The sequence below is a fragment of the Oryzias melastigma genome, linkage group LG6, assembly GCF_002922805.2.
Source record: "Oryzias melastigma strain HK-1 linkage group LG6, ASM292280v2, whole genome shotgun sequence".
NCBI lineage: Eukaryota > Metazoa > Chordata > Actinopteri > Beloniformes > Adrianichthyidae > Oryzias > Oryzias melastigma.
Genome location: NC_050517.1, coordinates 21,507,533 through 21,518,119, shown reverse-complemented (window position 1 = coordinate 21,518,119; position 10,587 = coordinate 21,507,533). Strand labels below are relative to the sequence as shown.

Genomic DNA, 10,587 nt, shown 5'->3' with positions numbered 1-10,587 from the left:
AAGTAAAACAAGTTACAACTGTTACATATAGAAACAAATAGATACAGTTGTAATTCAATTATTGTAATATTTAAAAACTAACTCGATAAATAAATGCTTAATTGCCAAAAAAAGCACAAATATTGTGCATTTGGGGACTTTGTGGCTCTTATTGGGTTCTGGTCTGTAAGAAACTAGATATATTTGGCTCTTTTAGCGTTGAAGGTTGCAGATCCCTGGTCTAGGATGCTAAACGTCCTCGATTGATAATGCTCCTAAAATACGAGGCATATGGTAAAATGTTAAAAAGAACCCGCTGATGTGATTCCTTTTGTTTTTCTTTGAAAATAGCGTGTCCTGGCCGAGTTCAGAATGTTGGGTGAGATCTGCTTTGGTTTCACTTCAATAGCACAATGAGATCAAACCATCTGTGGCTCTGCTAGCCAATCGATGATGCATGAAATAAGCACCAGGCCTTGTAGTTATGGGTAATAATGTGTAATTAACACAAAATGCTGTGCATGAAAAAAAAACTAAAAAAAAAAACTGATATTTTACTAGCACAGTTCCTGTTTGTGCATGGTTGAGTAAATAATAGCTCTGTACATTTAGTACTTACACTGTCTGCTCTTTCCAAAGTTTAACCAGTTCAGCCGTCAGACCAGCATCCAAGATCAGTCGATTCACCAGGGACACGTTGCCTAAGGATTAAAGGTAAAATGGATTTCACAGATATTACAAAACCACAGAAACAATACATGCATAGAGAATGATGAAAAATGCACCAGTGGCTTTCTGCTTTACACGCCTTGGCAGGGATTTGAGTATTTTTTTTTTAAATAAATGCTTTTGGCATGCAAACATATGTGGGGGTTCCATTGTTCAGTGCTGTGTGAAAGGTAGTAACTAATTCAAAGAACTTTTTTCAACTAGAGTGAGAGTTAATAGCGATAAGAAGAGCTTTAGTGGCAAAAAATACAACTTGACCTTAAAGTTAAATCGCACCAAGGACACGTTAAGCTGGTCTAAATCCATGCAAGAGGGTGAGGTCGATTAGAGGAGGCCTACAGAAACACCATGAGTCATTGTGGAGCATGACAGTATAAGGCTTCTGGGAAAATCAATCGATCAGTCTGATGTCACCCGGCTTACAACACTCTGCCTATGAAATGCTCACCATTACCATATCAGAGCGGGAACTGATGAGGAATGAAGTATACTCAGCTTCAGTTTCAAGGTTTTCTTGAATGTTAACAGGTCAATAAAATAAATTCTAGATTGCATTTTGTGATCCAATCTAGATTGAATAACACACGGTACGTTACAAAGTTGTCAGGTGCTGGTCTCATTAAAATTGCTTACTCAGCAAGACCAAAAAGTGTCATGTGAAACCGCAGTGAGAGATGCATGACTCACAGGCATCAGGGGACTTGCTGTCAATGTTCTCGTTCAATTCGAGGATAAACTGGAGAAACTGGGTGTTGTTGAACGAAAGCTTCAGCTCTTTGCAGTATCCTCTGAAAAAACAAAGCAAAAAGTTAGAAATCTTAGTCAATTTTCTGATATTTTGACTAAAATTTGCACTTTAACTGCTGGAATGACTCACCTTGGAGCAATGTAGGTGAAACCAAACTCTTCAAACATTTCTGGCTGTAAAGTCTCCATCGCTTTTGAAGATCCAAAACATCAGTTTACATTAATTAAATCCACAGGATAACTTTTTAGTAGAATGTTTTATGTATGATACAAAAACCAGAGTAAAAAAACTTAAAAGTGGGTGATGTTGATGAACGAACATGTAGCACACATTCCATAACCGGCTCTCACATCCATAATGTCACAGAGACACAAAAATGATTGGACAGATATTAGGTGATGGATCAAGAGTGAGAGTGTGGATGATGATGTAGTGTAGAGAGTCTTAGAGAGAAACTGACTGAGAAATACTTGCCTTCTTGCCCTGTCGTGACCCAGAGGAGGAAGTCAGAGAAAGGCGAAAAAGAGATAAAAACATAAATACACCACAGAACACATCATACCTGTAAAAAAATGTAAGAAAATATGTATATTTCTCATAAGAGATTAAAAAAAATACACTTTCACAGAAAGTTTATTCTAAAACACAAAGTTTTAACGTATGGAAAAAGGAACTTGAGCTCCAAATTAGTCCCGTCTTGAATCTGGATTTGATTTAAATACTATTTTTGAGTTCTTATCTCACAAATGATATGAAAAGACATCATTGACCATCAGTCATGGGTCCTTTTAAATGAAAACTTTTGGACAATGCTTTTAAAAACATATTGATGGCCTGTGAAAGCAATTTCAGCGTGTCGAGGTTCCTCGGAGTGCTGAAACTCTGCGGCAGGATGAAACAATGTCTTTCACATAAAACATAATAAACAGATTCATTGTCACTCGGTCCCTCGTTGATAGGGCCGGGTGTGTCCCTGCCCCCATGGGTTTTTATAGCGTTTTCTTTCCCCTCCTCCTCTTTCATGATCTTTCCTTATCCGTCACCGTGTCTTCAACTCAACATTAGCTCATTTATTCAACAAATAAAGAATTCCTTCTCCGCGAATGAAAAAAATATGTTCATCCATCACAGTCGTAACTTAGAGACTCTTTCTAATCTATTAAGAGCTGCGAAGAAACCACCTACTGCATCAAAGTGATAAGATAGATTGGGTTTTGGTGGTCTGGCTCCAATGTGAAATTCTATATGGCTGTAGAGAGAACCTTAGAGTCCCAAGCTCCCCGTTGTGCAGTCTGCAGCAGCAAACCATGGCGCATTGCTTTTATTTAACAAGCCTGTAAATGCGCTGACAGCATTTATGGCATAGTGACAGACTTGTTATGGCTGAGGAGAAGTAATACAAAAGGCTAAAAACACTCTCTCAGAATCTCATCTATCTGAATAACTTCAACATTAGTGATTTATGTTTGGTGTCCCATCAGGAGAAAAATAAAAACTCATTAAAGATGATTTTTTGATGATACTTCATGCTTTTCTGGTTGATTTATGATTCGATTAAAATCCATTGACCATTGCTAACAAGGAAAAACTCATCTGCATACGTCAGTGATTGATCCATAAACTGAAAGAGGCTTAGAGACCCACTCTGGTTATCTTTTGAGCTATTTTAGGTATTTTAATTATGATTATGCTGTTTTTAGACAAAATAAGAAAAAAAATGTGTCGTTATTTTGGACATAGTTTCTGCAGAGTGGGAGTAGTTGACTAGCAATGTGTCTCTGAGTTGTTGGTGGGACTGATGGCTCGGAGCATCCCCCTCCCCCCTTTCCCGAGCGGGGGAGGGAAAGTAGTTTCTACATCACAAATAAGCTCTTTCAAACGGCATTTATTCATCTGCTCCTGATTCCCAAAAAAAACTGAATAAAGCAAAAACTTTTAGCTTAATTTCCTTGATACATGCCCACCATCATCAGAAAAATTGCCACAAGAACACCTATCCTAAAAAAGTGCAAAACAACAACAACAAAAGCTACGGTTCTGACAGTCTGTTTTGACAGGAAAAACAAAAGAGACATATGGGAATCCACTTTTAAAGATTGTATTTATTTTAAATATACCCCTGGTTAGTTTCATGTTCAGATTAGACAAAGGTAGGCAATTGCCTGGGGCCCCTCTACACTCTTTGGGGCCCCAGGCAATCGCCTACCTTTGCCTAATGTTAAGTCTGCCCCTGACTGAAGGCTTAAACCAAGGAAGATCTGACCATGAAACTGACCAAATACTTTTATTAAATGTTCATCTTTGGGCACCAAGAGTGTTGGGGGTCCAAAGATGAACATTTAATAAAAGTATCTAAAATAAATGTTACGGCCATCATTATTTAATTATGAAAAAAAACAAAAAAAAAGAAATGGCAGACTGATCAAGTGAAAGTGCTTCATCCTTCTCAGTGGTTAACAAATTAGCATATTCAATAAATTTAATTTTTTTCCAAGTAAAAACAATGTATATAAAATTCATTTCTTTAAAAAAAACAAAATCTAATTTCAGTTTTAAAATGTTTATCAAAACATTTTGATTCTTGACATTAATGCTGTCTAAAGTGGACAAGTACTGAAGTTATTTGTCGTTTCACACTTGGTAAGGAATAAAAAAATTAAGTAAAATCATTCAAACGCTGGAGAGGGCCCCATGTTATTGTTCGCCCGGGGCCCCCAAACTGCTAAGTCCGCCACTGCCTCCACTTCTAACAATGACCCCTATATTTTCTTATTAAACAGTGGGGGGAAAAAATAAAATAAAAATATATATGTATTCTTGCTGATACACACTAAGCTATTGTTTTATCTGCTAAAACATTTGCAGAATCTAACTATTATGGAGAAAAAAAAACTGAAATATAGTCATTTTCCACAATGCTGTAACATTCATAGATGACACAGAACTGTGAATACTTACCCCAGGGGGAAGCTGTCAAATTTCAGCATTGTAATAAAACAGGAGAAAAAAAACAAGAAGAGGATTTTTAGAATCATAAAGGACTTTATCGTTCAAAGTGTTGCAAATAGGCGATATGTATTCATGAAAGATTTCTGTCCTTGGGCTTTGCAAGCAGATGTTACATTGTTTTGTTATGTCGTGACCAAAGACGAAGCCGTCAGACTATATCTTAGAGGGATGCGGCCTTGAGAGTCCATGCAGAGGGAAAAAAATGAATATATAAAAGATGAAGAATGAAAACTACGGGGAGGAGAGACAGATTTCAGACAGAATGAAGAGAATATAAGGTAGAATCTTGTGGAAATAGGCAAATTAGTTTGAACTGAATTCAATTGGATTTGGTTTAAAGATTTTGTATGAAAAGAAAAAAAACAAGGGGACAAAGAAAATATAAGATGTGTTTTGATTGAGTCAGAAAAAGAGACATTTTAGAGCAATGAAAAAGGATGAAATGCAGGGAGATCAAAGATCTGAAATTTGGATTTGGTACAAATCAAGAAACAGCATGTGGACGTTTGTGTGGGAGGGAAGAGCAGCTGACCAGTAACTTACATTACAAGAAATAAAAAGTCACTGATCTAAGCTACATAGGAGTGGCCGCAGGTCCAGAAGCACAGAATACCACAAATCAAGCACGAAAACTCAGGAGAACAACCCAAAGAAAATATGCATGGGAACTGGCTTAAAGGCGCCGACAAAATCAAATCTCGCTGATGTGTTTGAGTGGACGTCATACTCACACATGGCTTCTTTTATATCATCCCCCAGTTTGGCTTGAATGAATTGCTCGCTGTATTTGGGTAAAACAAGGGCCAAACTGAGAAAAAAAAGAGCAGAGATATAATATATTTTTGATATAACATATATACCATATTTTTTTAAAGCATTGCTGAGGCACAAGTAGAGAAAAACACAATATAACTTCAATCTAACCAGTCAGCTCAGAGTCTGGTTCTCACCTGTAATCTGTTCCATTGACAGGTCCCCAAGTGTACGTCCTGATTCCCCTGTCTATGTATCTCTGCCAAAAAGTGACAAGCACACGTGATTTAAATGAGAACGTTCCCCCTCCTTTTTAACTTCTGTCCAAAAACTGTCACATAGAAAATCAAAGAAAGAGTTTTAATCATTTTTTGGATTAAATATGTTTGCTATTTGTGTTTTTAAAAAAGAGAACTGATATATATTCCCTTTTGTAGTATATCGTACCTCATCCTGGCTCTTTACCAAAGTATGAATGGTGCGTTCTCCCGTCTCACCATCAATCATCATTCTCCTAATCTGTAAAAAGAAAAAAAACAGTGCTATCATGTCATCAATAAATCTTTTCTTTATCTAGTTAATTTAATTTAGATGAAACGAGTAGATTCAACAATGCCCTACAAGCAACTAAGCCTGTTTAAGCGTTTCAGGGACAAACCAAGTGACCTTTAACAAGAGGAGACTTCTGGGACTTAAACACGTTACTGCAATTCTGTCCTTTTTTTTTTTTTCCCTGTACATCTCCCTGAGAGCCACGAGTGGCCTTGATTCATCAGTGTCTACACTACCTCCACTTTAATGTCGTTCTCCAGCTCAGCATCCAGGAAGTCCAGGGTAACGGGTTCCTGGAATTTGGGATTCTGTGGAACAGACCAATTTCAGATTCAGACAGAAAAAATAAACAAGGAAAACTCAGACATGAACAAATAAAGAAATGTACTAAACACAAGTGGATAAATGTGAATATGAATATTTGTAATAGTCATAGAGAAGAACCAAACTAAAGATCTGGAACTTTGTCAATTATTTTCCTTGTGTTGTATCTGAACTAGGACTTAATTCCTCCTAAACCAACATTTGGTGTTTCTAGAAGCAGTTTTACTGCAGTTTGAGTAAAAGTGTATTATGGGGATATTTTTAAACAAATTAGCATACTACCCGTGGGCATGTTTCTAAAATATCTTTCTTGATAGCAGGGGTTCCCAGTCTCTGCGTAAGTTGCAGTAACTCACTAAAGATCTTTGCCAAAAATTTTAAACTCTTTAAATTTTCAAAACTTTGCCAAAAAAAATTATCAAAAAGATTTCCCGTCATTCAAAAAATATGAGACATATGACACCTCGTAATTTAACTATAGCTATTTCTATTTTAGTTTGGTTTATTTAAATCAGTGGTTCTTAAGATAAAAAGTATTTCATTTGGCAGCATTTTTTAAATGTTATTAGACATCAGGAAAAATTGATCTATTCTGATTTCAATAGTCCTCAATATAAATCTGAAATTTAAGAATTTATGTAATGAGCATTAAGTTATGAATTCACTGTGTTTTGCATGTACTGTACAATAAATTAGGAAATAATTTATGAATAAAAGCATTCTTTAGTATTTTACTAATGTTTTCAGTGAGAATTATTACAAGACTTGTGTGGATTTACAGTGAAGGGGATGAAATGAGTTTCTTACATGAATGACATGCAATGAAGAAGCAAATGAAGATGACGATGAAGCATCTCGACATAAAAAAAGAAAGAATGTAGCATTAAGAGGGATAACACAAGATGAGGCAGAATAAAACATCAAATAAATGATATGATGCCAGAAATGATAAAAAGAACATGGAGAGTGTGGAGTTTCAGGGGTGGGTTAAGAGAAAATGATGAGGGGAGAAAAGAAAAAGAATCTAATGAAAGGGAGTGAGAGGAGAAACTAATGAAAGCAAGAGGCGGCACATTGGAACGAAGCGCTGTAAGATTAGCTAAGGTGTGAGACTGACCAAAAAAAGGAAAAAAAAAGAAGAAAAACACTGTCGCAGCACGAGAGAGGCTTTGGTAACACATTTTTTATTCATATGTTAAGAAGGCTCCAGGTCACTATCAGCATTTCTGAATCCTCTATTTGGCTGATTCAGTGAGACAACGTGCTGCAAGGGCTGATGAGAAAAAATAGAATACCTAAGTGTTAGATTTGATTCTGGAAGAAATATGATTTTGTCTCCAAGATGACATATCTTCGTGAAAAACATTGCTGCAAATCTAGAGTCATGGAAGGAACACTAATAGAAATGACAAATTGATGTAAGCTGCAATTTAATCTGCGACAAAGATTTAAAATTTCTTATTTATATTTCATTACTCAATTTTGACAGAAAGCCCTTTGTTTTCAGACACTTAAAGGTCCACTCTAATGAAAGCAGTGTTTTTAGCATGCATTTTTCTGACGATAGAGGACATTTATAAAGAAAATTAATTCATTTATAATTCAAATTGTTGTGAATCTGGAGCAGACGGAAAAAAGCTGTTTCAAAAAGAGCCTTTTTGTGATGTCGAAAATGCGCTGGACGGGCAACAAGATCCACCCATCCACTTGTGGATGAATAGACCCATGAACGTCTTTGTTTTTGAGGATAGCTCCAACATTGCTCACCACATTTGTAGCACGGTTGCGGGTGTGAGAGGCTATAAGCTAGCAGGAGAGCGTGTAAGCAGACAGCTCTCAGCAACAGGAAAGGGGCGTTGATCCATGCCAATGGACCCGCCCACAAATTAGAGGAAAATTTCTATGGAAATATGCAGAAACTATGTCCTAGAAAATTATTATTTTTTTAATTTTGGCTAAAAATGATACTATCATAAATAAAAGATCAATGGGAATAATTTTAAAATAGATCAAAAGGCGATCAGAGAAAAACTCCCATTTCTATAGGGGTAGGCTATGACAGTGATTTTAAAGTATAAAAAAGTGACCAAAATTTATCACCAGATGATCTCACACACTCACATCATTCTAAGCCATAAATGTCTACAAACTGCACTTACAGGTAATACAAGTCACATATGAGTCACCAATATCACTCCAGTTCAGGAATATGCAGACTGTGTTTTAAAGCCAATTCACCACAGATGGCTGCTGATGCTCCTGTAGAAGTGATATTTGTGTTGCAGCAGTGCTGTAACATATGCGACGCAAAGACTGCAGGACTACCTTGGAAGCTACTTCTGTGATGTCGAGAGCATCGACATCACCTCACCTCGTGAAAAGTGACTGCATATTTTTTATTGAGCCTGAGCTTCCTGTTACGAATCCTTTTCTGGTCCGGGTTAAAAAACAAACAAAAAACATGTAGAATGATCATATGAATGATTTCAAAAGAAGTGGAATGCAGTTACAAGAGAAAGAGAAAAATTGCAGAGTTAAAGCTAAAGTCTCATTAGTCGCCACCCACCTAGGTGTGTGAAATTTGTTATTAGTGTTTGACTTGGGGGGAGGGGTGTGATGCAGACACAGCTGCACTCTAGAAGAATTTGGGGGTTTACCTCCAATCCAACCCCTTAATGATGAGGGTCAAGCAGGGTTTGACTCTGGATTTGAACTCAGAACATACCAATCACAGGGTAGACATTCTACTGCTCACTTTAAAAGGTTTTTACCAAAGTGAAAGTTATTTAAAGAAATGTCTCTAGCAGTTGGAGTTGCATGTTTGTGCCCATAAAAGTGTTCATGAAGCAGAAAAAATAATTTAAAAAAATCTCCACAGTTCGTCTTGAAGTGTGTGAGGTCCACATAGGTGTTATGCTGCAGCTCTGCTGCCTGTCAGGTCCATCTTGCATCAGGCTCAGAGTTGTGAGCTGAATTTGGAATTGGCTGAAAACAGAGCTCTGGTGGGGTCATGGCTATTTTTTTCTGGGTCACATCTCAATACCTGCCAGTGGCACAGAGTCTTGTTGGATTTATTTGACAAATTGAGAGATAACCCAGAGCCTCTGGCAGGTCATGACAGACAGTAAACTTAATGACATCTCACTGGTGAAAGTGTTTCTGTCATTTTTCACAGTTAAGCTTCATAAAAAGCAGGAAATATTATTAAATCAATACTAACCCTCCCAAAACACTTTGTTTGATAAATATTAATATTTGCGAGGCAGTAATTACAAACATCAGTTCCAAGTTTTATGCCCAAATTAAATTAGCCTGACTGGCATTCTTTCCACTTTTAAAGACATTATGGCAACAATATGTCACAGAGATCATTTTTCATGCTTCATTTTTAAACATATATGCCACGTTAGTGCCAAGTTCTCATCTCTATTCAATCCCACATGGCAGAAATGACCTTCCATCCAATATCTGGGGGCTGATGATATCAAGTCATATTCTAAATGTGATATAGATTCTCTTTGTGAAGATAGATGAGGCAGCGGAACATGGAGATGTTGGGGAAAAAAAGAAAAAGAAGAAAGCCAGCACCATCTGCTGAGCTTTTATTTAGTGACTGAGCAGTTATGGTGGAAATAATGTGCAAAATTCAGGATACAGTTTTCGACATGGCTGTACTGAGCCGCACAAAGGGATCAAGGAGGGGAATTGGGATACCTTTGGCTGTAGATTGGGGTGGAGCAGGACATATCCGTTAGGGTCTATGGCAAAGTAGTATCCATTTGGACCAATCTTTTGTAAAAGAAAAAAAGTGAAGAAATCAGCTGTTTGCAAATAATTCAAAACAAGTATTTAATTGTGATAAGAAAAAGTACAATGTTACAAAAATAAAAAAATACAACCACATCTGACCATTTTTTTCATGCATTCCATCACATCTGGATTTATTTAACTCACTGTAAAGCGCGGCGTGAGTTTCTTGATGTCATCAAGAGACACATCAATCCCCATCACGCCAAGAATCAACTGATTCTGATGCTGACAGAAAAAAGAAATGACAGAGATGAAGAAACACACATCGGACTGGACACACCCAAAAGCCGGTCTTGATTTATTTTTACCTCGCCGTATCTGTCGTCAAACATTTTGGTCCTGTTGAAGACGGGCAGTGTTCCTGTGATGACCAGACCCAGCTCCTGATGGAAAATACAATCACAGGATCATTGAACATAAACTCTGATGACACCACCTTTTATTTGTTTTGAGTGATGTCACACCAGAGCATCGAGGTAGACGTTCGTCCACTGTACTTGTTTGGCCTGCTTGTCAGCTAGAACCATTGGTCTTCCCAGAACATCAAGGTATTCCTGAATTACACACATTTAAATGAATTATAGATTTTTTTTCTGCAGACGCATTTGTAAAAAGATGATGAAACAATATTCTAACATCACCTGTGTGTTTATTCTAATGGCTCCAATGGAGGGAATTTCATA

General features: G+C 37.0%; 1 protein-coding gene across 1 annotated transcript in view; it reads right to left on the bottom strand.

Annotated features, from left to right (window-relative positions):
* Nucleotides 1-10,587, bottom strand: part of LOC112152678 (voltage-dependent calcium channel subunit alpha-2/delta-1) — a 71,556-nt gene that overhangs the window by 14,826 nt on the left and 46,143 nt on the right. Inside the window, exons 14-27 of the mRNA XM_024282412.2 lie at nucleotides 10,546-10,587; nucleotides 10,369-10,458; nucleotides 10,213-10,287; nucleotides 10,049-10,129; nucleotides 9,809-9,883; nucleotides 6,007-6,078; nucleotides 5,666-5,737; nucleotides 5,416-5,477; nucleotides 5,197-5,273; nucleotides 4,415-4,426; nucleotides 1,931-1,939; nucleotides 1,586-1,646; nucleotides 1,396-1,496; nucleotides 599-680 (exon numbers count right to left, since the gene is read on the bottom strand). The exon at nucleotides 10,546-10,587 is cut by the window's right edge and continues 7 nt beyond it. Coding sequence (XP_024138180.1) covers nucleotides 599-680; nucleotides 1,396-1,496; nucleotides 1,586-1,646; nucleotides 1,931-1,939; nucleotides 4,415-4,426; nucleotides 5,197-5,273; nucleotides 5,416-5,477; nucleotides 5,666-5,737; nucleotides 6,007-6,078; nucleotides 9,809-9,883; nucleotides 10,049-10,129; nucleotides 10,213-10,287; nucleotides 10,369-10,458; nucleotides 10,546-10,587 — 911 coding nt within the window. The remainder of the gene's footprint in view (nucleotides 1-598; nucleotides 681-1,395; nucleotides 1,497-1,585; nucleotides 1,647-1,930; nucleotides 1,940-4,414; nucleotides 4,427-5,196; nucleotides 5,274-5,415; nucleotides 5,478-5,665; nucleotides 5,738-6,006; nucleotides 6,079-9,808; nucleotides 9,884-10,048; nucleotides 10,130-10,212; nucleotides 10,288-10,368; nucleotides 10,459-10,545) is intronic.